The sequence below is a fragment of the Giraffa tippelskirchi genome, chromosome 7, assembly GCF_054371585.1.
Source record: "Giraffa tippelskirchi isolate mGirTip1 chromosome 7, T2T-mGirTip1v1.2.pri, whole genome shotgun sequence".
Classification (NCBI taxonomy): Eukaryota; Metazoa; Chordata; class Mammalia; order Artiodactyla; family Giraffidae; genus Giraffa; species Giraffa tippelskirchi.
Window position 1 is genome coordinate 78,094,607 of NC_137281.1, and position 25,783 is coordinate 78,120,389.

The 25,783-nt window shown below is 38.1% G+C and overlaps 1 protein-coding gene across 4 annotated transcripts; it reads right to left on the bottom strand.

Moving 5' to 3' along the window:
• Positions 1-250: 250 nt before the first annotated feature.
• On the bottom strand, positions 251-24,088 carry PSMC6 (proteasome 26S subunit, ATPase 6). Of its 4 annotated transcripts, none has more exons than XM_081506040.1 (14): positions 23,984-24,088; positions 22,919-22,998; positions 22,789-22,828; positions 22,491-22,543; positions 20,056-20,123; positions 19,702-19,816; positions 14,652-14,739; positions 13,310-13,371; positions 13,104-13,227; positions 12,675-12,736; positions 11,149-11,269; positions 10,922-11,002; positions 4,339-4,410; positions 251-760 (listed from the first exon to the last, which is right to left on the bottom strand). In XM_081506040.1, exons 1-14 carry the CDS (start codon positions 24,066-24,068, stop codon positions 642-644), a joined length of 1,170 nt encoding a protein of 389 aa, XP_081362166.1. In that variant the 5' UTR covers positions 24,069-24,088; the 3' UTR covers positions 251-641. The 4 variants fall into 4 exon arrangements, with proteins under 4 accessions (XP_081362166.1, XP_081362167.1, XP_081362168.1 ...); XM_081506041.1 differs by having other exon boundaries at positions 14,652-14,732; positions 19,695-19,816; XM_081506042.1 differs by lacking the exon at positions 22,919-22,998.
• Between the last annotated feature and the right edge of the window lie 1,695 nt (positions 24,089-25,783).

Genomic DNA, 25,783 nt, shown 5'->3' on the forward strand with positions numbered 1-25,783 from the left:
ATAGTAGGCAAAGAATAAATAAAGACTTTCTGGAATGAGGAATATACAGATATAGACTCTCTCTCTCACACACACACACACACATCTATGTTACATATAATAAAATGGTCTCGAACACTGAGTGTAGCTACTGTTTTAAAATTCAAAAATCTACAATCTAAATACAACTTCATCTTGGTTATTAGTTTATTATACTTACTAAAGAACCTAAAAGACCATAGTAAATGTAGTCTTATAAAAGACAAGAATATTTGTAGGAGAACTGAATGAAACAGATTTTATTAAACTTTTTAGGATGAGGAAAGCAAGTGATATAAAATAAGTCATAAGAAATGCTCCCTGGTACTACTATCTCAAACCATTTTCAAGGTTTTACAAAATACTCACACAGCAAATACAAAAAGCTTCAACATACTCTTCTGACTTCTGCTGCAATAAATGCAACATTAACAAACATACAAATTTCCTCTGTACTTCTTAAAAGCAGAATTACTGAATTACTAATTTTTACAATGTTATTCATATATATTTTTATTCATATGCTATTAATGAGATCATTGCCAATACATACATTATTTTCCTTAACTTTTTTAAAATTAAGCCAATAGATGTCATGCAGCCATCAAAAACCTTACAGTAAATTACACAGGTTTGTAGTCCAATTTAGACTCTAGCTTCTTAGAATCAGCTACTTTTCTGACTGCTTTCATGAAGTCTTCCTGTACTACAAAATCATGATCAGCACGAATTGCAAACATACCTGTGGAGAATAAAACAACATAACTGCTATATTTAATATGTGATTATTTATTATAAAATAATGAAGAAGGGTAAGTGAAATGGGTGAAGGTGGTCAAAGGTACAAACTTCCACTTAAAAAAGTAAGTCCTGGGGATGTAATGTACAGCATGGTGACTATACTTATTAACACTGCATTTTATATTTGAAAGTTGCTAAGAGTAGATCACAAGAAAAATATTTTTCTACGTGTGATGATGGAATGTTAACTAGACTTTCTGTGGTGGTCATTTCATAATATATACAAATACTTAATCGTTATGTTGTACACATGAAACTAAATGTCAGTTTAGTTTATAGATCAGTTAAAACTATATCTCAATTAAAAAAACTTTAAAGAAAAGTAAATAATGTAATATCATTCTATGGAATAAATGTGAAGGAACCCAGATTTACTACTTCTCAGCAAGCAGTTCCAACTTGTTAAAAAACCACTATCACTGTTCAACTAATTTCCATAGCTATAGTGAGCATTATTTTCCAAACCAAAAATTAGGAAACAATGAGACAATTATCTGGATACTTAACTCCAGCTCACACAGTCCCTGTATCGAATGGCATCTTGAAAAAACAAAGAAAAGTAAAAGTAAAAGTGAAGTCGCTCAGTCGTGTCCGACTCTTTGCGACACCATGGACTGTAGCCTACCAGGGTCCTCCATCCATGGGATTTTCCAGGTAAGAGTACTGGAGTGGGCTGCCATTTCCTTCTCCAGGGGATCTTCCCAACCCAGGGATCAAACCCAGGTCTCCTGCATTGCAGACAGATGCTTTACCATCTGAGCCACCAGGGAAGCCAAAAAACAAAACCCAACTATCAACAATACATACACATTTTAGACAGCTCTTTCCAAACTCTACATGGAGCAATCCCCTGGAAGGAGGGAGCGCATGTATGGTCTGCTGCTGCTGCTGCTGCTAAGTCACGTCAGTCGTGTCCAACTCTGTGCGACCCCACAGACGGCAGCCCACCAGGCTCCTCTGTCCCTGGGATTCTCCAGGCAAGAATACTGGAGTGGGTTGCCATTTCCTTCTCCAATGCATGAAAGTGAAAAGTGAAAGGGAAGTCGCTCAGTTGTGTCCGACTTGTAGCAACCCCACGGACTGTAGCCTACTAGGCTCCTCCGTCCATGGGACTTTCCAGGCAAGAGTACTGGAGTGGGTTGCCATTGCCTTCTCCGATGTATGGTTTGGGAAAACACAAAACAACGCCAGTAATTTTGATAGCTTTTCCTTGTTAATAATCAAAAGCTTAGAGAATAAGAATTAAAGAAAGTCAACAGTGGGCTTTAACAAAAACCAATGGCATTATTCATGTAAGAAAATTTACCTTTTTTCATGTACAAATTGATAATATGACTTTCATGTTCAAATACCACAATTCAATTTTTGCTTTCAAATTTTTGACAAGTTACTTGTCAAATACTACTTGACAAGGAGGTAAAAGGTTTGTATGTGTTTTTAAAAAACATTAATTGTGTCATGGATGTAGGTCTCAGATTTTTAGACAATCCTAATTTCATGGTAAGTTAAAACTGGTAAGATAAAATTATCTACTAAATAAATGAATCCTACTACTATTTTCACTGAGGATCTGTTTATACTGAATTTTCACTAACATAAAATGACTGGGTTGCAATAGAAACTTTCAAGGGTTGCTTTCTGTCTTCCCTTTCAAGATTTCCATATAAGGAATCTTGGCAATAGTTATTCTGTGCTATCCTCAGAAATTAGGTGAACAGAAATGACTAGGTTTTTTTTTAATAGTAAAGTTTTAAAACCTGTTTAGAAGGCTGTAATTAAATTAGGCAAGCTATTTTTCCAAACCTTGTGCATATTACTGTTTCCAAATCATTTTTAGTGAACGAGTGAATCTGAGATACGTTCTAATCCAAAAAGAAAGATAATCAATCTCAGGATTTGAATGGAAAAAGACAACTATAATTGAATTAAATATATTTTAACTCACAGAAAGATATGTTAACAAAAATAACTTGAAGCTGAATAAAAAAGAAAACCAAAGAAATTCAGTATGTCTCCAGATGAGAAGCCTAAAAAGCTTAAATTTTAATCCACACACAAGTTATAATTCTTTATTGGCAAATAGCTAAAAATAAACTTTAAAAAATGTGGGAAAAGAATATAACTTAATGGTATCAGCTTTTAAGATTATGATACTACTTTTGTTTGGATTTCAGTTTCACCAAAATAATCTTCTAATAATTTGGTTCAATGTAGATTTTGAAAGGAGAATGTCACAAGTTAAGCTGTGGGTTTCCCTAGTGGCTCAGTTGGTAAAGCGTCTGCCTGCAATGTGGGAGATCCAGGTTTGATCCTTGGGTTGGGAAGATACCCTGGAGAAGGAAATGGCAGCCCACTCCAGTACTCTTGCCTGGAAAATTCCATGGACGGAGGAGCCTGGTAGGCTAGAGTCCATGGGGTTCCAAAGAGTCAGACACGACTGAGCGACTTCACTTTGCTTTGCTTTTAGTTCAGGTTACTGAGTTTACCTCAATATTTTTGCTTATTAATAAGTCTTTGTGAGCATGATTTACTCTGACTTCTACTGAGAGTTTCTGGACCTGCAGATTTTGATCCAGATACTGAGTCACAGTATATCCATGAAGATAAACCTATGGAGAAGCATATCTGAGCACCCTCTTTAAACACTAGTGAATTTACAGGAAACGTTAAAATTAAGGCTAAAGGTAAAATGAAAGCAAGAGGAAATCACATATTGTTAATACTTAAAAACTGTTCATATGCAACCTATGAAAGTCTAAAATCTACTGTAGATATTAATTTTTTAATTTAAAAATTTTGTGTGGAGGACAAATCTAAGTGACTCTATAGGGTTTTAAAGCCACTTGGTACCAGAAATAAAAATCACACAATTTGCAGAGAAAATTATACTAAAAAACTACTACATTTCCACAAATTGCATGAACACAAAACTCATAAATCAATCTTTCAAATTTAACTACTGGCTGACTAGTACCAGAAGGCTTGTCAACCATTTTGCAGCAGATACACCCAGTGCTGGCCCAGTTGTATTTCTTCCACAGGTGTGGCAGATAGTTCTGTATGGTCTCAGACTTACTCCAAGGGGATAGCATGCTATCACATGCATGTCTTTCCATACCCTACCCAGAGGCATCTGTAAGTGCCAAGAAGTTAACTTTCCCAAGGGGATCTTGTCCCATGGAGGAATAGAGGATAAGAGCTTGTAAATAAATACTCTGGTCTCCCATATTTCAGCCAGACAATCCTGGAAAGAATTCTGTATGTTTCTCTGAAGCTTCATCAGAATCAAACACCTCCTGCCTACAACAGTTACTTCAGCGATGTACCTTTGTAACAACCTTCCCTCTTCGCATCTCACTTGCCCTGTTCTGTGCTACTTCTTGGAATCAATTTCCCAGAAAATAACAAGCACTCAAAACCTTGCAAAGTCCAGGCTCTGCATCTGGACAAACACAAGCACATTTTTAGCAAATTAAACAAATCAAAATCAACAGTAAAAACTGTACTTTAAACCCTTACCTGCTTCAGTACAAACATTTCTTAGGTCTGCTCCATTAAAGCCATCTGAAAGCTTCACAATTGCTTCATAATCTGTTTAAGAAAAATACTGGAAATTAGTTGTAAAAAAAATAGTTACAGTAGACCTTTACTTGATTTATGACCATATAGAAAATTTAACTTAAGAGCTTGCTTTGAAATAAGTCAGCTAAGCATCATCTGTGTCAATATTTCACAATATCAACAAAAGCAATACTTCTGTTAAGTAAACCAGAACCAAGCAGAAATAAACGTACTTCTAACACTCTAAAACCAAGAAACAATCAAGATCTGAAAGCATCTTAACCTGTTTCTACACAGAGACACAATTAAACACATGTGAACTTCAGATATCTGTCAAGTTATGACTCTAAAACTGTAACCAAGCATCTAATTTGAACAAATCTACAACATTCAAAACCAACTGTAACCACAATGGAATTTAATCATTAAAACAAATACAAAATACACCAAAAATAAGTCATCAGACATCATTTTATCACACACAATATTAAATGCTAGTGTGAATATTGGCTAGGTTTTCTGGTTTCTGTGAAAGCTCTACCTGGTGAGATCTATGATAACAGTAATAGCTACATGACCTTTCTGTCCACATGACAGACTTGAAGAGCTGCTGATTAGGGTAAGCAATTATAGACTTGATGAAGGATAGGAAGAAGAGAGACAGCAAAGGCTACTACAATGTGAAATCTGTGATAAGACACCCTTGTCAGGCAATCTAGAATATATGAATCTCTACTTGAAATCACACAGACAATTCAATCAATTAGTCTTCCTTATCTCTCTTAGATCATTACCATCAGCATAAAAAAAACTGTTGTAAATTCCTCCATCTTAAAGAAAACTCCCCAAATTCTTAATCTCCATTTCTGCTGCACCTCCATGTCTTCTCCCTTAACTCCTAAAAGAAGCTCTAAACTCAATGCCTCATGTCCTCATCTCTCTGACATCCATCTGCACACGGCTCTCACTCCTACCACTCAAAAGAAATTTCTTTTCATGAGATCACCAGTGATCCTCACACAGTAAATCCAATCTCAGAACTCTTCTTATCAGGCCCACTGTCAGCATTTGACAGGAAATTAGTCCTGCCTTAAAATAATTTCTCTGTTTATCTTCTAGGATACCACCAGCTCCTGGATAATTCCCTCCTCTGTGACTATCCTTTCTCAGTATCCTTTGATGGTTTTTCCTCTCAACTTTTTAATGCTCGAATTAGCTCAGTTTTTAAAACCCTTCTATATCCATGGTCACTTCCTTAGAACCATTTTTATGCTGATATTACCCATATTTATGGCTCCGGCACAGACCTCTCCAATGAACTATTGATGCACCAAGAATTACTAATCAACATCTTTATTTGGCTATTTAACTGGCATCTCAAATTAAATACTGGCAGAATAAAATTCTTCATTCTCCCTCTAAAACTTAATCTTTCCAGTCTTATCTCAAATTTAACTGATGGCAATTCCATTTGTCCAGCTGCATGAGTCAAAAACCTATGTCATTCCTGGTTCTTCTCTTTAGCTCACACCCTACATCTGATTCATCAGCAAGTCCTATCACCTCTATTTTAAAAACATGTCCAGGATCACATTAGTACAAAAGATTCTGCTACCTTCTTATACCAAGCCACCATCATCTTTTGCCTGCATTGCTGAAATAACCTCTTTATCGATCCTCTTGTTCTATCCCTGTCCCTCTAGTTGCAGCCAGAATGATCTTATTTAACGTACGTGAATTTTGAAAAATTTACAAATGATATAATGCCTGGAATTTAAAAATCCAGAAGGAAAGTAAGAGGTAGGAGAGATTACAGCTGAAACAAGATTGGCCAAGAGTTAATTACTGAAGCTGGGGAATTAATACTTGATAAGATTATATTCATCTCTACTTTTATGTATTTCCAATTTTCTGCAATAGAAGGTTAAATAATAAAAAGGTCATATCATTCCTCTGCAGGAGATGCTTGGAGGGCTCAAACACACCTTGTGTGTACCAGGACCCAGAGACCCCACAGAGATTGAGCCAGAACAGTGTCTGAGTGTCTCCTGTGGAGGTACGGGTCAGCAGTGGCCTGCCACAGGGACGGGGCTCTGAGTGCAGCAGATCTGGGTATGGCATAAGCCTTCTTGGAGGAGGTCACCATTAACCCCACTGTAAAGCCGACAGAACTTACACAGAACTGAGGAAACAGACTCTTGGAGGGCACAAACAAACCTTGCGCACCAGGACCCAAGAGAAAGGAGCAGTGACCCCACAAGAAACTGACCCAGCCTTGCCCGTGAGTGCCCAGGAGTCTCTGGTGGAAGCGTGGGTCAGCGGTGACGGCTGCAGGGTTGGGGACACTGAGAGCAGCAGTTCAAGTGTGGGACCTTTTGAAGGAGGTCCCCACTGTCTTCATTACCTCCACTACAGTTTGTCCTCAGGTCAAACAACAGGGAGGGCACAACCCTGGCCATCAGCAAATAATTGGATTAAAGATTTACTGAGCATTGTGCCACCCATCAGAACAAGAACCAGTTTCCCCCTCAGTCAGTCTCTCCCATCAGGAAGTTTTCATAAGCCTTTTGTCCTTATCCATCAGAGGGCAACAGAATGAAAACCACGATCACATAAAACTAACCAAACTGATCATAAGGACCACAGCCTTGTCTAACTCAATGAAACTATGAGCCATGCAGTGTAGGGCCACCCAAGGTGGACAGGTCACGGTGGAGAGTTCTGACAAAACGTGGTCCACTGGAGAAGGGAACCCCATGAACAGTATGAAAAGGCAAAAAGATAGGACACTGAAAGATGAACTCCCCAGGTCAGTAGGTGTCCAGTATGCTACTGGAGATCAGTGGAGAAATAACTCCAGAAAGAATGAAGAGAAGGGGCCAAAGCAAAAACAACACACCCAGTTGTGGATGTGATTGATGATGGAAGTAAAGTCTGATGCTGTAAAGAGCAATAATGCATAGGAACCTGGAATGTTAGGTCCATGAATCAAGGCAAATTGGAAGTGGTCAAAAAAGGAGATGGCAAGAGTGAACAACGACATTTTAGCAATCAGTGAAGTAAAATGGACTGGAATGGGTGAATTTAACTCAGATGACCATTTTATCTACTACTGTGGCCAAGAATCCCTTAGAAGAAATGGAGTAGCTGTCACAGTCAACAAGAGAGTCCAAAATGCAGTACTTGGGTACAATCTCAAAGATGACAGAATCATCTCTTTTCGTTTGCAAGGCAAAACCATTCAAAATCACAGTAATCCAAGTCTCTGCCCCGACCAGTAATGCTGAAGAAGCTGAAGTTGAATGGTTCTATGAAGACCTACAAGACCTTCTAAAACTAACACCTAAAAAAAGATGTCCTTTTCATTATAGGGGACTAGAATGCAAGTCGGAAGTCAAGAGATACGTGGAATAACAGGCAAATTTGGCCTTGGATTACAAAATGAAACAGGGCAAAGGCTAACAGAGTTTTGCCAAGAGAACACACTGGTCATAGAAAACACCGTCTTCCAACAACACAAGAGAAGATTCTACACATGGACATCATCAGATGGTCAACACCAAAATCAGACTGATTATATTCTTTGCAGCCAAAGATGGAGAAGCTCTATACAGTCAGCAAAAACAAACTGGGAGCGGACTGTGGCCCAGATCATGAATTCCTTATTGCCAAATTCAGACTTAAATTGAAGAAAGTAGAGAAAAACACCAGAACAGGCATGAACTAAAAAAAATTCCTTACATTATACAGTGAAAGTGACAAATAGATTCAAGGGATTATATCTGATAGAGTGCTTGAAGAACTATGGACGGAGCTTCGTGACACTGTATAGGAGGCAGTGATCAAGACCATCACCAAGAAAAACAAATGCAAAAAGGCAAAATGGTGGTCTCAGGAGGCCTTACAAATAGCTGAGAAAAGAGGAGAAGCTAAAGGCAAAGGAGAAAAGGAAAGATACACCCATTTGAATGCAGAGCTCCAAAGAAAAGCAAGGAGAGATAAGAGAGCCTTCCTCAGTGATCAATGCAAAGAAATAGAGGGAAACAATAGAATGGGAAAGACTAGAGATCTCTTCAAGAAAATTAGAGATGACAAGGGAACATTTTACGCAAAGATGAGCACAATAAAGGACAGAAATGGTATGAACCTAATACAAGCAGAAGAGACTAAGAAGTGGCAAGAATACACAGAAGAACTATACAAAAAAGACCTTCATGACCCAGATAATCATGATGGTGTGATCACTCACCTAGAGCCAGACATACTGGAATGTGGAGTCAAGTGGGCCTTAGGGAGCGTCACTATGAACAAAGCTAGTGGAGGTGACGGAATTCCAGTTGAGCTATTTCAAATCCTAAAAGGTGATGCTGTGAAAGTGGTGCACTCAATATGCCAGCAAATCTGGAAAACACAGCAGTGGCCACAGGACTGGAAAAGGTCAGTTTTCATTCCAATCCCAAAGAAAAGCAATGCCAAAGAATGTTCAAACTGCCGCACAATTGCACTCATCTCACACGCTAGCAAAATAATGCTCAAAATTCTCCAAGTCAGGCTTCAACAGGACATGACCCTATCACTTCCAGATGTTCCAAGCTGGATTTAGACAAGGCAGAGGAACCAGAGATCAAATTGCGAACATCCGATGGATCATCAAAAATGCAAAAGAGTTCCAAAAAGACATCTACTTCTGCTTTATTGGCTATACCAAAACCTTTGACTCTGTGGATCACAGCAAACTGTGCAAAATTCTTCAAGAGATGGGAATACCAGACCATCTGACCTGCCTCCTGAGAAATCTGTATGCAGGTCAAGCAGCAATAGGTAGAACTGGACATGGAACAACAGACTGGTTCCAAATAGGAAAAGGAGTACGTCAAGGCTGTATATTGTCATCTTGCTTATTTAACTTACATGCAGAGTACATCATGCAATATGCAGGGCTGGATGAAGAAGCTGAAATCAAGACTGCCGGGAGAAATATCAATAACCTCAGATATGCAGATGACACCACCCTTATGGCATAAAGCAAAGAAGATCTAAAGAGCCTCTTGATGAAAGTGAAAGAGGAGCATGAAAAAGTTGGCTTAAAATTCAACATTCAGAAAACTAAGATAATGGCATCCAGTCCAACCACTTCATTGCAAACAGATGTGGAAACAGTGTCAGACTTTAACTTTTGGGGCTCCAAAATCACTGCAGATGGTGACTGTTGCTGCTGCTGCTAAGTCACTTCAGTCGTGTCCGACTCTGTGTGACCCCAGAGATGGCAGCCCACCAGGCTCCCCCGTCCCTGGGATTCTCTAGGCAAGAACACTGGAGTGGGTTGCCATTTCCTTCTCCAGTGCATGAAAGGGAAAAGTGAAAGTGAAGTCACTCAGTCGTGTCCGACTCTTAGCGACCCCATGGACTGTAGCCTACTAGGCTCCTCCGTCCATGGGATTTTCCAGGCAAGAGTACTGGAGTGGGGTGCCATTGCCTTCTCCATGGTGACTGCAGCCATGAAATTAAAGAATGCTTGCTCCTTGCAAGAAAAGCTATCATCAACCTAGACAGTATATTAAAAAGCAGAGACATTACTTTGCCAACAAAGGTCCATCTGTTCAAAGCTATGGTTTTTGCAGTAGTCATGTATGGATGTGAGAGTTGGACTATAAAGCAAGCTGAGTGCAGAAGAATTGATGGTTTTGCACTGTGGTGTTGGAGAAGACTCTTGAGAATCCCTTGGACTGCAAGGAGATCCAACCATTCTATCCTAAAGGAAAGTAGTCTTGAATATTCATTGCAAGGACTGAAGCTAAAGCTGACACTCCAATACTTTGGCCACATGATGAGAAGAACTGACTCACTAGAAAAGACCCTGATGCTGGGAAAGATTGAGGCAGGAGGAGAAGGGGACGACAGAGGATGAGATGGTTAGATGGCATCACTGACTTGACGGACATGAGTTTTGAGTAAGCTCCGGGAGTTGGTGATAGATAGGGAAGCCTGGTGTGCTCCAGTCCATGGGTTCGCAAAGCGTCGGACATGACTGATCAACTGAACTGAACTGAACTGAACTGAATATACTATACTGTTGACTCTGAAGAACACGAAGGGTATAGGCATCAGCTCTCTGCATAATCGAAAATCTGTGCATAACTTATAGTTAGCCTTCCATATCCATGATTCTACATCTGTGGATTCAACCAAACCCAGTCAGGTAGTACTACAGCATTTACTAGAGAAAAAGATCCCCATATAAGCCAATCCACACAGTTCAATCCCTTGTTGCTCAAGAGTAAACTGAATATTTTACTCACTTCACCTGTCTCTCCTGAGAAGTTATATGAAGGCAGGAACTTGCCTGTTTTGTTCATTGCTATATCCTAGGCACTTAGAACAACTCAGCATATAGCAGATGCTCAAAAACTATTAGCTGAATTCAAGACCACCATGTTTCCTGAATCTAAAACTCAATTTGGTAGACTATCGGTAATATCCAGTAATATTTTGCTTCACGGTTACCAAATGTGAATATATAAAAAATAAGCTATTTCCTTACCTATTTCACCATGCTTTGTAATGGGACCTGCATGGATTTTCAATATATCTAACCTTGCTTGTTCGTTTGGTAAATCAATATCTGAAAATAAGAAAATTATATAAGAAATTCTATTACAGTCAGGTTTTTTCTTTGTTAAATAGAGTAGGGGGTGAGGAGGTGGTTTGGGTTAGAGAAACAGACATAGACAAAGAGAAATGGACAGCAGGCAAAGAAATTTAACTCACGTATTTTTCTATCTAATCTGCCTGGACGAAGCAAAGCAGGATCCAGTGTATCTGGTCTGTTGGTAGCCATGATCATTTTAACTCTATGCAGAGTATCAAATCCATCCATTTGATTCAGTAGCTAAGAATGTATTTGTGAATATATATCAAAGGTACGTTTTATAAAATATCCCAACCATTGAAACACTCAGACACAACTTTTGTACGCCTAAAGCCATGAAATGTATTGCTTACAGATAGATATATGATATGCAGAATGATCATTTGATGGAATATTTTTTTCTTACATAAAGGGATATATTTTTCATCCTAAAAGTTCCAAGATAGATTATTTAACTATATACCTTTCCATAGCTTTCAGACTAGCTCTAATAAATCTGAAGGCATCCATCTAATCAAAAATTAAGAAACTAAACTATGTGGATCTGATTTACAATGTTTGTATTTTTTGATAGAATTAGTTTTAAAATAAAAATAGTAACTAACGTTTCAAGTGCTTATGGTATGCCAGATATAAAATTTACGTTAGCGTAACTGGACACAATGATTTTCTACAAACCTGATAATAAACCCATTAAATATCTTTTCAAATAATTCTATTATATATAGAAATACTGGGACACCTAACGTATTTTCTTCGATTTCTAAAGTTTTCTTGAGTAAATGCTGGCAAATCTAACTGCATTCAATAACATTTTTAAAATAAAGCTAATCTAACAATATGTCTGTTTCTTTATGTCAACATGTCTAACATACCCAGAATGTTAACTAATAACATATCACCTACATGAATAAAACTAGTATGTGTTGCTTTAAAAATAATTCAATTTAAGTCTTCTAAGAGACTCTACAACTAATTTTGAAATACTGTGTATTTTCTGAGCAGACCAGTATAATTTATAAAAAACAATTTTCAAATACCCCCACTGAGACAGAAACTGACAATGTATTACTTATTTATAGAAGTTGGAAAATGTATTTAAAATCTTGCCATCATTTTCACAGAACTTAAGAGTGGGAAAAAGCTTTAATATACATTTTAATATCCCATCATCTTCAATAATCAAAACAATTTTAGCTTCCTTTTGTTGTCAACAATAGGGGAAAGTATTAGTAATTTTCAGAATAGCCTAATACATAATCACAACTCATTTATTGTTACCAATTTTAATATATTTGTCACTTGTAAAATATCTTAATAAAACTAACACAAGATCACATTCACAGTGTAAGTACAACATATAGTTTAAATATTTAAATGGCCAGTCTGCTCAAAAAACATAGAACAGTACAGCAGTAAATCAAATGAAAATTTGTGGATATCCCTATTGTTTTCTATGAGTCATTTTCTTACTAGAGACTGTGCTAGAGAAAAGTGATCATTCTTGTCAGTATTTTCAAATTTCATAGTTAAGTGCATTCTTCATGTAAACCATTGTACATATTTTGACTTTCAAATATCCAATGTATACTTATTCATTTTATAAATACTGATTTTCTTCTAAACCACTTTTACCAAATATTACCTCCATTAAAGTTCTCTGAATCTCTCTATCGGCTGAAGTACCCTCAGAAAACCGACGACCACCTAAAATAATGATATATAAACTTATGTGTTACTCTTCCTCTTTAAGCATCATTTAAGAAAACAATACAAAAATGGTAGTTCTAGGGTTTAAAGTATTAAGATGAAAATTAATTAACAAAAATTATACTGATAAAATTAGAACTGATTTTGGTATGTTTCTCATTTTCTCAATGTTAAAGTTTATTTATTAAGATTGGTTAAACTTTAAGAATTAAAAAAAAAAATAACATTCAATTCATCTTGCTACTTCACAGAAGTTGCAATTAGAGGTGAAAAGAGATGGAAAAGTTTCTTTTAGATTTAAAAAAAATTTTCCTAACACTTTCAAGAAAAGTTTAAAATAAATTTTAAAAAGTGTTATTCTTACCAATAGCATCTATTTCATCCATAAAAATGATGCATGGCTGATGGTCCCTGGCATAATTAAACATTTCTCTGATCAAACGAGCACTTTCACCAATGTACTTGTCTACTATAGAACTAGATACAACCTGATTAAAGGAAAAACATTAAGGTAAACGTAAGACAATTAAAATTTAATTTCAACAACTACACAAAGAATCTTCCCTTTACCTTTAAGAAATTGCAATCCAGCTGGCTAGCCACAGCTCGTGCCAAGAGTGTTTTTCCTGTACCTGGGAATGACAAAAGAGGTAATTTTTGGAAAGTAATATAAATTTGAGGGAAAGTAAGATAAATTTTCAAAAGCTTTTAAGAATGTAATCCTTTGAATAGTAAATTTTGCAAAATGGAGGCTAAGTCCTGAACAGAATTTCCATTTTATTCAAAATATCCTTTCTAATTTTATTTTAAGCAAACCAAATACATAACTCTAGAAATATACCAAACCCCACTTAATAATAGACTATGATGGAAATTTGCATATTAAAATCTATCAGTCTATACTGCACACTGAGTGGATCTCTACTTTAGGTATGATATTGTAATATTAAGTATTGGCTATTTGGAAACTGCTGATTCAGTGGATTATTAAAATCTTCCAAATACTGGCATTTTCCATTATACAATATTTAAAAAGCCACATTTGTTAATACCATCACCAATCACATCCTGTCCTGTATTAACACACTGGAAAATTGTCAAGCTCATAGTACCAGATATAAAGTTTCTAAAAACTCAAATTTTCATGTGAAAGTTGCAATTTTATCACCAGTTACAGATGGGGTCAGTTGTTTAACGTGATAGGTTAACTTCATTCATTTTTTTAAAAAATATGTGCAAGGTTACCAATAACCAGTCTGATAATTAATTGTAAACTTTCAAGTAAAATGGCACTCTGAAAAGCAGTGAATTCAGCAGGCAACTGAATAACTGCACAAATGGTTTTCTTGGAGATATCTACCCTATTAAGAATGCAACAGAAGTACTTTATTTTCCATTTCCTCACAAAATGCAAGACATTATTTAAGGATCAAAAGTTCATGTTTTTACCAGTTTATCAAGGACATTTTAAAGTGAAACTGGCCTCTTTTCATACAGCACATGTTGAGTGGCCACAAAGACAATGATTATTGTAACATTTTCTGCCATTGACTTAATTGATTCATGCTACATCATGAGCAGCCTTGCACCATCAGCACAGATGTTAGCTGCCTTTTTCACTGTGTTGACATCTTAGTATTACAAGAGTAAGTTCTGACCTTGCAGATGCCCTGAAAGGGCATACCCAGAGATCTGTGAACTACACGGGACAACTGCCTAGAATCACACAGCATGGTAAGATATATACCTTATGAAACACAAGACTAAGCAAGCCTAAGAAAATTATAGACACACATCACCAGTTGCTTCCTTACTCTGAACAGAATTAAGGCTGAAATGGTGACATTAAATATTTTGATCTTATTGTTTTATTCATTGATTCATACTGAGACAGATGTAACTTAATACCAACCTGGTGGTCCATATAGCAAACACCCTTTTGGAGGTATTATTCCTACACGCTGGAATAATTCTGGATTTGTAAGAGGTAATTCTATTACCTAGAAAAGAAGTTGCAGGTTTCTAAAAGAGTTAGTTAACATTTTAACATACTTTCAAATATGTTAAGTAAAATATGAACTGTTACGTACACCCATAATTAATAATAGATCTAGAATTCAGTGCTATGTAAAACCATATATATTAGAGGTCTTTTTTCAGGCAGATGTAAGGTATCTCTTAAATCTAAAGAGCTTAAAATATTTTAAAAATTAATTAATTAAAAAGCATGTGGCAGAACTTCCCTGGTGGTCCAGTGGCTAAGACTCCACACTACCAATGCAGAAAGCTGGGCTGGGGAACTAGATCCTGCATGCCACAATTAAGAAGAGGACAGTCAAATAAATACATAAATATACTCATTTTTTAAAAAAGGCATGTGGTAATTTGAACTACTTATTTAACACATTTGTAAAAATAACCACACACTTGGCTGAAGTGATGGCTGCACCAGCATATAACATGTCAAAACATACTTGAACTGTACACTTAAAAATGTGTGCATTTTACTGAATATAAATTATACTTCAACAAAAAGATTATACTACAAAAAATCAGTTAAGGAAAAAACCTAAAAAGATCCACACTATTTTGAATACAACAAAATAATCATCAAATTGCCACTAAAAGAAATGTTATTTAAAAATTTTCTTAGGTTGGCATTTTGTCATAGTAGTCTTAACAAAACCATAAATTCTGCTCTTAATGTTCTAGTTCAGTTCAGTTCCTCAGCAGTGTCCGACTCTTTGAGACCCCATGGACTGCAGCATGCCAGGCTTCCCAGAACATCAACAACTCCCAGAGCTTGCTCAAACTCATGTCCATCACGTTAGTGATGTCATCCAACCATCTCATCCTCTGTCGACCCCTTCTCCTCCCACCTTCAATCTTTCCCAGCATCAGAGTCTTTTCTAGTGAGTCAGTTCTTCACATTAGGTGGCCAAAGTATTGGGAGTTTCAGCTTCAGCCTCAGTCCTTCCAATGAATATTCAGAACTGATTTCCTTTAGGATGGACTGCTTGGATCTGCTTGCAGTTCAAGGGACTCTCAAGAGTCTTCTCTAACACAACAGTTCAAAAGCATCAATTCTTCGGCACTCAGCTTTCTTTATAATCCAACTCTCACATCCATACATGACTACTGGAAAAACCATAGCCTTGACTAGACGGACCTTTGTTGGTAAAGTAATGTCTCTGCTTTTTAATAGGCTGTTTAGGTTGGTCATAGCTTTTCTTCCAAGGAGCAAGCGTCTTTTCATTTCATGGCTGCAGTTACCATCTGCAGTGATTTTGGAGCCCAAAAATACAGTCTCTCACTGTTTGCACATCTATTTGTGATGAAGTGATTGGACTGGATACCATGATCTTAGCTTTCAGAATGTTGAGTTTTAAGCCAACATTTTCACTCTCCTCTTTCACTTTCATCAAGAGGCTCTTTAGATCTTCTTCGCTTTATGCCATAAGAGTGGTGTCATCTGCATATCTGAAGTTATTGATATTTCTCCTGGCAATCTTGATTCCAGCTTGTGCTTCTTCCAGCCCAGCATTTCTCATGATGTATTCTGCATGTAAGTTAAATAAGCAGAGTGACAATATACAGCCTTGACGTACTCCTTTTCCTATTTGGAAACAGTCTGTTGTTCCATGTCCAGTTCTAACTGTTGCTTCCTGACCTGCATACAGATTACTCAGGAGGCAGGTCAGGTAGTCTGGTATTCCCATCTCTTGAAGAATTTTGCAGTTTGTTGTGATCCACACAAAGGCTTTGGCATAGTCAATAAAGCAGAAATAGATGTTTTTCTGGAACTCTTTTGCTTTTTTGATGATCCATCAGATGTTGGCAATTTGATCTCTGGTTCCTTTGCCTTTTCTAAATCCAGCTTGAACACCTGGAAGTTCTTGAGTCATGTCCTGTTGAAGCCTGGCTTGGAGAAGTTTGAGCATTATTTTGCTAGCGTGTGAGATGAGTGCAATTGTGCGGTATTTTAAACATTCTTTGGCATTGCTTTTCTTTGGGATTGGAATGAAAACTGACCTTTTCCAGTCCTGTGGCCACTGCTGTGTTTTCCAGATTTGCTGGCATATTGAGTGCACCACTTTCACAGCATCACCTTTTAGGATCTGAAAAGCTCAACTGGAATTCCGTCACCTTTCACTAGCTTTGTTCGTAGTGACGCTTCCTAAGGCCCATTTGACTTCACATTCCAGTATGTCTGGCTCTAGGTGAGTGATCACACCATTGTGGTTATCTGGGTCATGAAGGTCTTTTCTGTATAGTTCTTCTGTGTATTCTTGCCACCTCTTCTTAGTATCATCTGCTTCTGTTAGGTCCATACCATTTCTGTCCTTTATTGTGCTCATCTTTGCATGAAATGTTCCTTTGGTATCTCTAATTTTCTTGAAGAGATCTCTAGTCTTTCCCATTCTATTGTTTCCCTCTATTTCTTTGCATTGATCACTGAGGAAGGGTTTCCCTTATCTCTCCTTGCTATTAAGCTACAGTCAGCTCAATGCTCTAAGACTGATTCAAAGAAGAAAAGTGAAGACCCAAATAAGTGAGGATTTGACCGTCCAATTTAAACTCTTCACAGTACCAGTAACTTTTCAGTTCAGTTGCTCAGTCATGTCCGACTCTTTGCGACCCCATGGACTGCAGCACGCCAGGCCTCCGTGTCCATCACCAACTCCCGGAGTTTACTCAAACTCATGCCCACTGAGTTGATGATGCCATCCAATCATCTCTTCATCTGTCGTCTCCTTCTCCTCCTGCCTTCAATCTTTCCCAGCATCAGGGTCTTTTCCAATGAGTCAGTTCTTCGCATCAGGTGGCCAAAGTATTGGAGTTTCAGCTTCAGCATCAGTCCTTCCAATGAACATTCAGGACTGATTTCCTTTAGGATGGACTGGTTGGATCTCCTTGCAGACCAAGGTCTTCTCCAACACCACAGTTCAAAGCCATCAATTCTTTGGCACCCAGCTTTCTTTATAGTCCAACTCTCACATCCATACATGACTACTGGGAAAACCATAGTTTTGACTAGATGGACCTTTGTTGGCAAAGTAATATCTCTGCTTTGTAGTATGCTGTCTAGGTTGGTCATAACTTTTCTTCCAAGGAATAAGTGTCTTTTAATTTCATGGCTGCAGTCAGCATCTGCAGTGATTTTGGAGCCCAAAAAACTGAAGTCTGCCACTGTTTACCAGTAACTTGAGAGAGAAACTTTTATTGAATAGTTGTGCACATAAGGTATGATTAAGACATACCAAAATTGTGGGCAATTAATATTCTCAACTGACTGCAGATGGAAAAGAGGACTGCATGTTCATGGTATGTGTGTGTGTGTTTAATTAATATTCTCAACTGTCTGCAGATGTCCATGGAGTGTGTGTGTGTGTGTGTGTGTGTGATTTATTCTCAACTGTCTGCCTATGTCCATGGTGTGTGTGTGTAATTAATATTCTCAACTGTCTGCAGATGGAAAAGGGGACTGCATGTCCCTGGTGTGTGTGTATGTGTGTGTGTGAGAGAGAGAAAGAGTGAGAGAGAGAGAGATTCTGCTCCTATGGCTGATGCAGCAAACCACTGTAAAAGATTTCACTGTTTTATGAAGCAGCAGTTCTCTTTCTGCCCTTTCATTAATACTAAGTGAAAATAACAGGCTTTTATTTATGCTTAAGCCAGTGCTTCCTCAAGTATGGTTAAAAAATAAAAATAAAAAAGCTTGGTTTCATAATCATCTGGAATGCTTGCTTATTTTTGTTTTGTTTTTTAGGCCATACCATGAGGCACATGGGATCTTAGTTTCCCAACCAGGGCTGGAACCCAGGGTCCCAGCACTGGGAGTACAGAGTCTTAACCACTGGACAGCAATGCAAATCCCCCAGAATGCTTGTTTAAATGCTAATTTCTGTGGATTCCACCCCTAATCCATTACATCAAAACCATGCAGAGAGTTTAAGAATCTGTACCTTTAATAAGAGTTCCAGAAAATTTAAAGTGCTGAAATCAGATAATGTAAGGTTTTCTAACTAACCAAATTCATTCCTGAGTATTTCCATCCTAAATTAGGATGAAATCATTAGGACAATGTAATCTGCTTAAAAGAGAATTGTTAAGAAGCTATCTGTGCTGTGAAGCAAAGCAATCCTTATTTGATTCTTCACCTAAGAACTTAATTGTTTCTGTTGTTCAGTCGCTAAGCTGTGCCCCACTCTTTGCGACCCCATGGACTGCAGCATGCCATTTAAGCCACCCAAAGCCAGTATTTTTCTTAAAATACTGACAGTAAACAGCTTTAACAAAATAAAATATTTAAGGGACCGATAACTTACTCTAATATAAGGGTAATGGGAAATTAACGAGGTTATGAGAAAAACTACATTACACACACTATCCAAATGTGCTCCGACCCAAGTAAACTACAAGATAATCAAAGTAACAGATGGCGTGGGCACTGGATTATATCCATTATTCAATATATTCAGTATATGTCTATTATTCTTAGTTTTTTTCCCTTCGTCATAAAAAAAGAGCAGGATTTTTCTAACATCAAATTATTTCCAAATTACAAAAACCTGTAATTTTTATAGCTAGAGCTTCAGAGCTATTTTTCTCTCAGCAAAAATACTATTTATATAATATTAAGTAAACATTATTTGGACAAAGTAATTTTATATCCTCTCTCTTCCTTCAAGCATTTTTTCATGGTCACTTATTTATTTTTGATACAATGTACATGACACATCTTAACAGACAGCCCACCCACCACCACACAGGTAGAGCCTGGCCCCTAGGACAGAGGTGGGGCAGGGAGAGAAGCTGGTAGCGCTCCCATCTGCCTCTCAACCTCCCCAGACTGCAGCCCAGGCTCCAGAGACCCAGACACCACAGGTGCTGGCCTTCAGGCATTTTAAAACCAGTACCATTTCTTGGTAAGTTCAGAGAACAAAGCATACACTACTAACCTCTCTTAATTCCCGAATCTGTTCTGATAGCCCTCCAATCTCAGAATAAGAAACATTCCCAGGATCCTCATGAGACATGTTGTAAACTAATGGATCCACTTCTCTTGGCAAATATCTGTAATGATAAAGTGTGTTCTTTTCTTTTAAAAGATGTATTTTGTCTCAGCCTACAAAGTATAAATGACTTGCTTATACAAGAACCTGTAGATCTTATAAAATCATGTTTAAATTAATCTGAAATTAGTAAAAGCAGAAAAGTGGCAAAATATTCAGTGATTTCAGGAAGCATCTATTTTGGATAAAATCTTCCCTCCACCACAATAAAAGGTTAACTAAATAGTACAAGAAACCTACCTCATGATAGTTAGTGTAGTCATATCCAAAGCAACTCTTGTTCCTGGCTTCAGCTTACTTTTGTCAAGCTAATTTTATAAAACAGAAAGTGTTAGATTAACACTTGAAAGGGGGAATAACAGTCTAACAACAGCATAGTTAGAAGCCAAATAATCATTTTTACCCTTCAGAGAGAACACTAATATTAGATTATAAACAACATGCAGTAATTCAAAGTTATTTCCTTCTGCCCCTTAAAAAAGTGCCCTTTTGTGCAATCTCAGTGTGAAACGTGAAACCCCTAATACACAAAATTTGAGGAGGCAACGACTTTGTTTTTGAAGCAGGAACTAACTGCAATATTTTACTTTCAAAGGCTCACTATTTAATAGTTTTGCTCATCATTTTGATTTAGGCACTGTAGTACAGTGACTTTGGAAACTGGTACCAAAGCATATATATAGAAATCCCTTAGTGAACATTTGTGAAGAAAGAAAGGAAAGCATCTTACAAGTACGTCCATTAAATTTATTTTAAAAACTATGGTTTTAAGAAGAATATACTCCATGATCACAGTAGATAAGAGAGAAATGCACTCTGTTTCCTTCTAGAGATTTTTTTATTAAAATTCTAAGGAATAAAAAAAATCCCAGCAACCTTCATTCATGCCTTTGCTACATGTCAGACACTATGGTAAACATATTTCATGTTAAGTTGAATCATACTAAATAATTTATTGGCATATTTAGGCAGAGTAATTTATTTGGGTAGAATTGGATAAAATCTATCCAAAGATATTCAAATCATGCTCAGGCTGTTCCTCAAAAACAGTTACTTTTCAATAGTTTAGAAAACTGCTTGCTAATACAATTTCAGAATCACACAAATTACTGAACCCTTTTCACAGAATTTTGCAAAGAGTGCTTGGTTTAGGATTTAGTGCCAGTTAGAAGGAAGTGGGAGGCTTCCCTGGTGGCTCAGTGGTAAGGAATCTGCCTGCCAATGCAGGAGACAAACGCAGGAGACATGGATTCAATCCCTGGGTCAGAAGATCTCCTGGAGGAGGAAATGGCACCTCACTCCAGTGTTCTCGCCTAGAAAATTTCATGGGCAGAGGAGCCTGGTGGGCAACAGTCCATGGAGTTGCGAAGAGCTGGACGGGACAGAGCAGCTTGAAGTGGAAGCAAGCTAAATACTAGGTTTAATATAATGTATTAAACTAAAAATATTTCCCAGATACAGTAGTTCCCCCTTCCTTATTTATAAGTGGAAACTATGTATGTATGTATAGGAAAAAATACAGCACATATAGGTTTGGTATATGCCTAGGTTTCAGGCATCCACTGGGAGTCTTGGAACATATCCCCCACGGATGAGGGACTACTGTACTTGAAAAAGAGTTTAAACAGAGATCAATAAGAAGTTATTTCATTTATATCTATAGGCAATATATACTCTGGCCTTTCTAATATTTTTCAGCTTTCAAATGCTCGCTTGCCTTCATATAATCATGAAATATCTTTAAATGCCAACTTCTGGCATCCAAAGGGTCCTGAAAGGGACATAAATATCCTTTATGGGATTAGGCACCTAAAATTTTGATTTTAGAAAATATCATCCCACTTATATGTAAGCAAAATCTTAAGACTGAACTTAGTCCCCGGGTAAAATTCCATTCTATACCATGTCGGATCAATGTTTTAAAACCCGAACCTGATATAACTTTTCCAATGAGTTTTTTAAAATCTGCTCAAGACATTTCCTAAAGAACAGAGCAGTACATAAATTGGCTTGCGTGGTTACTAAATAATCCAAATCTATTTGTTAGTTTCTGACTGCAAAATAAAACTTGGAGTTGTTTCAATTTGCTTATTCTAATCTAAACCAACTCATACAAAATCAATTTTACCTAAAGTAAAGTTTATAAGTAATATTTCTGAATGTTTAAAGTGTAATTTATAAGGTTTAATACTTTTAAGTCTTCTTCAAAAAGAGACATTAAAATGAAACAATCTGAGTTATTTTTCAGTTCTAAGATTCTTTGATTTTTCTTTGTGTAGAGTTGACTGAGATAATGCAATCAAGTAGAAAAGTAGACTACCAGGATGGCTCAGCTGGTAAAGAATCTGCCTGCAATGCCGGAGACCTGGGTTCGATCCCTGGGTTGGGAAGACCCCCTGGAGAAGGGAAAGGCTACCCACTCCAGTATTCTGGCCTGGAGAGTTCCATGGACTAAACGGTCCATGTGGTCGCAAACAGTCAGACACGAATGAACTTTCACCAGGAGTCAAACCCATGGTTTGGAGTTTAGGCTTTGCTAATAATTAGCTATATCTGAACAAGTCACCTTTGGGAGTTACAGGCATAATTTCTAACTTGCCTACTTGGAAAATTAAATAACTTATTTGAAAACACTTTCGTCAATTATAAAGCACTATACAAATATAAAATGTTACCTGTCGACGACAACCCACAACATATCTTGGGCCATTTGTAGCTTTAACAATGACTAAAGGGGAAAAAAGAAATGAAAAAACAAATATGAAACATAGAAAGTAAAAACTAAATATATTCACATTGATGGCAGGTTGAGTTTTATTTCTGTTCTCCAAAAGACAAGAGTTGAAAAAAAACTCAGTCTATGCAAGAATATCATCTACCTTCACTATATTTAAGCAATAAGCATTCAAAGCTGGTGACAGAAAGGAGGTAAGCCTGTTCTTTTTCTCTTTACTAACAATCGAATACACTTACATTTTTCTTCAGTTAACTGCTTAAGTACTTCACCCACAATCTAACAAAGAAAAAAGAGAGCATTATTTTTTGCCAAGAGCTAAAAAAATAAATCACCATCACCCTCTACATTCCAAACTTCCTTACCTACCTGCCCAACACTTTGTAGAGCCTTCAGATCATTTTCAGATTTTTCATACTGCTTGGTAAGTTCTTTTAATTGTTCCCTTACTGAAATAATATAATTTGAACATTTTAAATTAAGTAATCTTAGCGAGTTTAAGCCGCCAAATCTTAATTTTTGTCTGTTTCACTTTACATATTATTTTATATCCACTGTATCAAACCACACAAAAGTAACAATGCTGTTTGTAGATGACATGTTTCAAAACGAAATATTACAGAGAAAGCACGTATTTTTATTTTCTTGATCGGCAATACTTACTTCTTTGAGCACATTTTAGGTAACATTCTTAACAGATACTGACCTTCTGACATTTCCGGATCTGAGATTACAAATTCGAATAGTAAGAGTTAGACCCTCCTCACTTCATCTATCTACATGGACTGTTACCCTCTGGCCTTTTAACCTAAATAAAGCTCCACAGAATTATATGGTTAAGGTTTTCATTCATTACGTCGGTGACGGTGCACTAAGAAAAAATACAAAACTCTTTTATTTGGTTCAGGAGGTAAGGGAAACTTGTGTGCTTAATGTAGTTCAATTCAAAACACGAGTAAAGACGAAGAGGGCTATTACTGACCGATACTCCTTATCCGTTAAACCCTATGTTCGGCTTTCCACTCCACTAACAAGCCAACCCCCTCCAGAATGTCATTTCTTGCTTGAGCTTCTTTGACTCAAGTCTTTTCCCCGCTCCGGGTCCCGGTGCTCCACCAACACTGCACTCTTTGCACCTCAACCTGGGAAACATCTCTGATCAACTTCTTCCCCACCCTTTCTCTGGCCATCTTCCACTTTCATCTCAGAACTGGGGATGTTCTCTCTGTCACCTGGACCAGACTGGCCTATTTCCACGCTCGACTTAAAGGCTCGGCTTCCCAAGTTCTGGGCGGAATGACAAAGCGCCTTGTCCCTGGACTAGGCCTTCTCATCCCCGGGACTCGGTTGCCGAACTCGGAAAAAGACTTCCGCTTTGTCAGAGACAGAAACGGGTCCAGGTACGAAATTATGTGGAAAGAAAGGTGCACTCACACTCCTTGAGACGGCCGTCAATCTCTTTGTGCTCCAGCAGTTTCTTGCGGTAGTCCTGAAGCGCCTTATCTCTAGGGTCCGCCATGATGAGAAGCCGTCGCTCATAGGGGATGCCGGGAATGGCCATGGCCGCCCGGGCGGGGGAAGGGGCGGGGCGAGGGAGGAGAGCCTCCCTGGAAGGGCAGGTTCGCAGGTGACCCCGCCCCTTCCGGTTGGCTCCGCCTTTGCCCTCCTCTTCTCCAACTTCTGCGTCTAGGAAGCCGGAGCCCGCGGAAGAAGACCTCCACCTACACCGTTCCCTGCTGGTCGGCCTGGGTAGAGCAGGGCACTGTCCCTTGAGAAGCTTTGGTATTTTTAAGTCATACTGTCCTGGAACCACTAAAGACTTTGTAATAAACTAATATGAGAGTAAAATAGAGAATATGCATATTTCTCTTAAGTAGAGTTGATGGCTTACCGATGTAACACAGATAGCCTGTTGGTATAACACAATACTATCCAGGATCTCCAGGTACAGAAGGAGTAAGCTATTGATTCATTGCTTCACTCAGTGAATGAAGTACTAAGGATTTGATCCGGCGGGAAGATAAAAAAAAAAGATTTCAAAGTGTAAAAAATGCTGTACTCTAATGTAAATAAAACAGGGTAGTGTTACAGAGTAAGGTGAAGAGAACTAATTTAGGATAGATATCTGAGACAAGGAGCCAACCATGCAAGAACTGCTGAAAAACCTTCCAAACAGAAGAAACAGCTAATGCAAAGATCTGAAGGTGAAAGGAAAGTGAAAGTTGCTCAGTCGTGTCCGAGTCTTTGCGACCGCATGGATTATACTGTCCGTGGAATTCTCCAGGCCAGAATACTGGAGTGGGTAGCCTTTCCCTTCTCCAGGGGATCTTCCCAACCCAGGCCTGGAACCCGGGTCTTCCACATTGCAGGCGGATTCTTCACCAACTGAGCTGTCAGGGAAGCCCTAAAGGTGAAAGGGGCTTGGCTCATTTCTTGGAACAGAGAGAAGGCCAATGAGACCGGAAGGGATGGGTTGTGGAGATGAGGGGCACAAGATAAAGATGCTGAAGTAGACTGAGTAAGGAACGTGAATCAACCCGATAGAACTGTTTTTAAGATTTCTGTGCTTTTGGACAAATTAATCTTTCAAAATCTCTGTAAAATGAGTATAATATTTTACCTATCTCATAGGGATGTCATGAGTATTAAACACCACAGTGTGCCTCTAAGCTATTAATACATGTGTGCATGCTCAATCGGAGAAGGCAATGGCACCCCACTCCAGTACTCTTCCCTGGAAAATCCCGTGGACGGAGGAGCCTGGTAGGCTGTAGTCCATGGGGTCGCTAAGAGTCAGACATGACTGAGCGACTTCACTTTCACTTTTCCTGTTCATGCACTGGAGAAGGAAATGGCAACCCACTCCAGTATTCTTGCCTGGAGAATCCCAGGGATGGCGGAGCCTGGTGGGCTGCCATCTATGGGGTCGCACAGAGTCAGACACGACTGAAGCGACTTAGCAGCAGCAGCATGCTCAATCCTATGTTACTCTGGCAAGAATACTGGACTGGGTTTCCATTTCATCCTCCAGGGGCTTTTCCAAACTCAGGGATCAAACCCATGTCTCTTGCATCTCCTTCACTAGCAGGCAGAATCTTTACCACTGAGCCACCAGGGAAGCCCCAAGTATTCAATAGTGTTATTTTAAATTATTTATTTTAAGGGTAGTAATGACCTCAGTTTTTGTGGTACAGGTCCACATTGCTGTACCTCTTCTCAGCATTACTCCTGGGG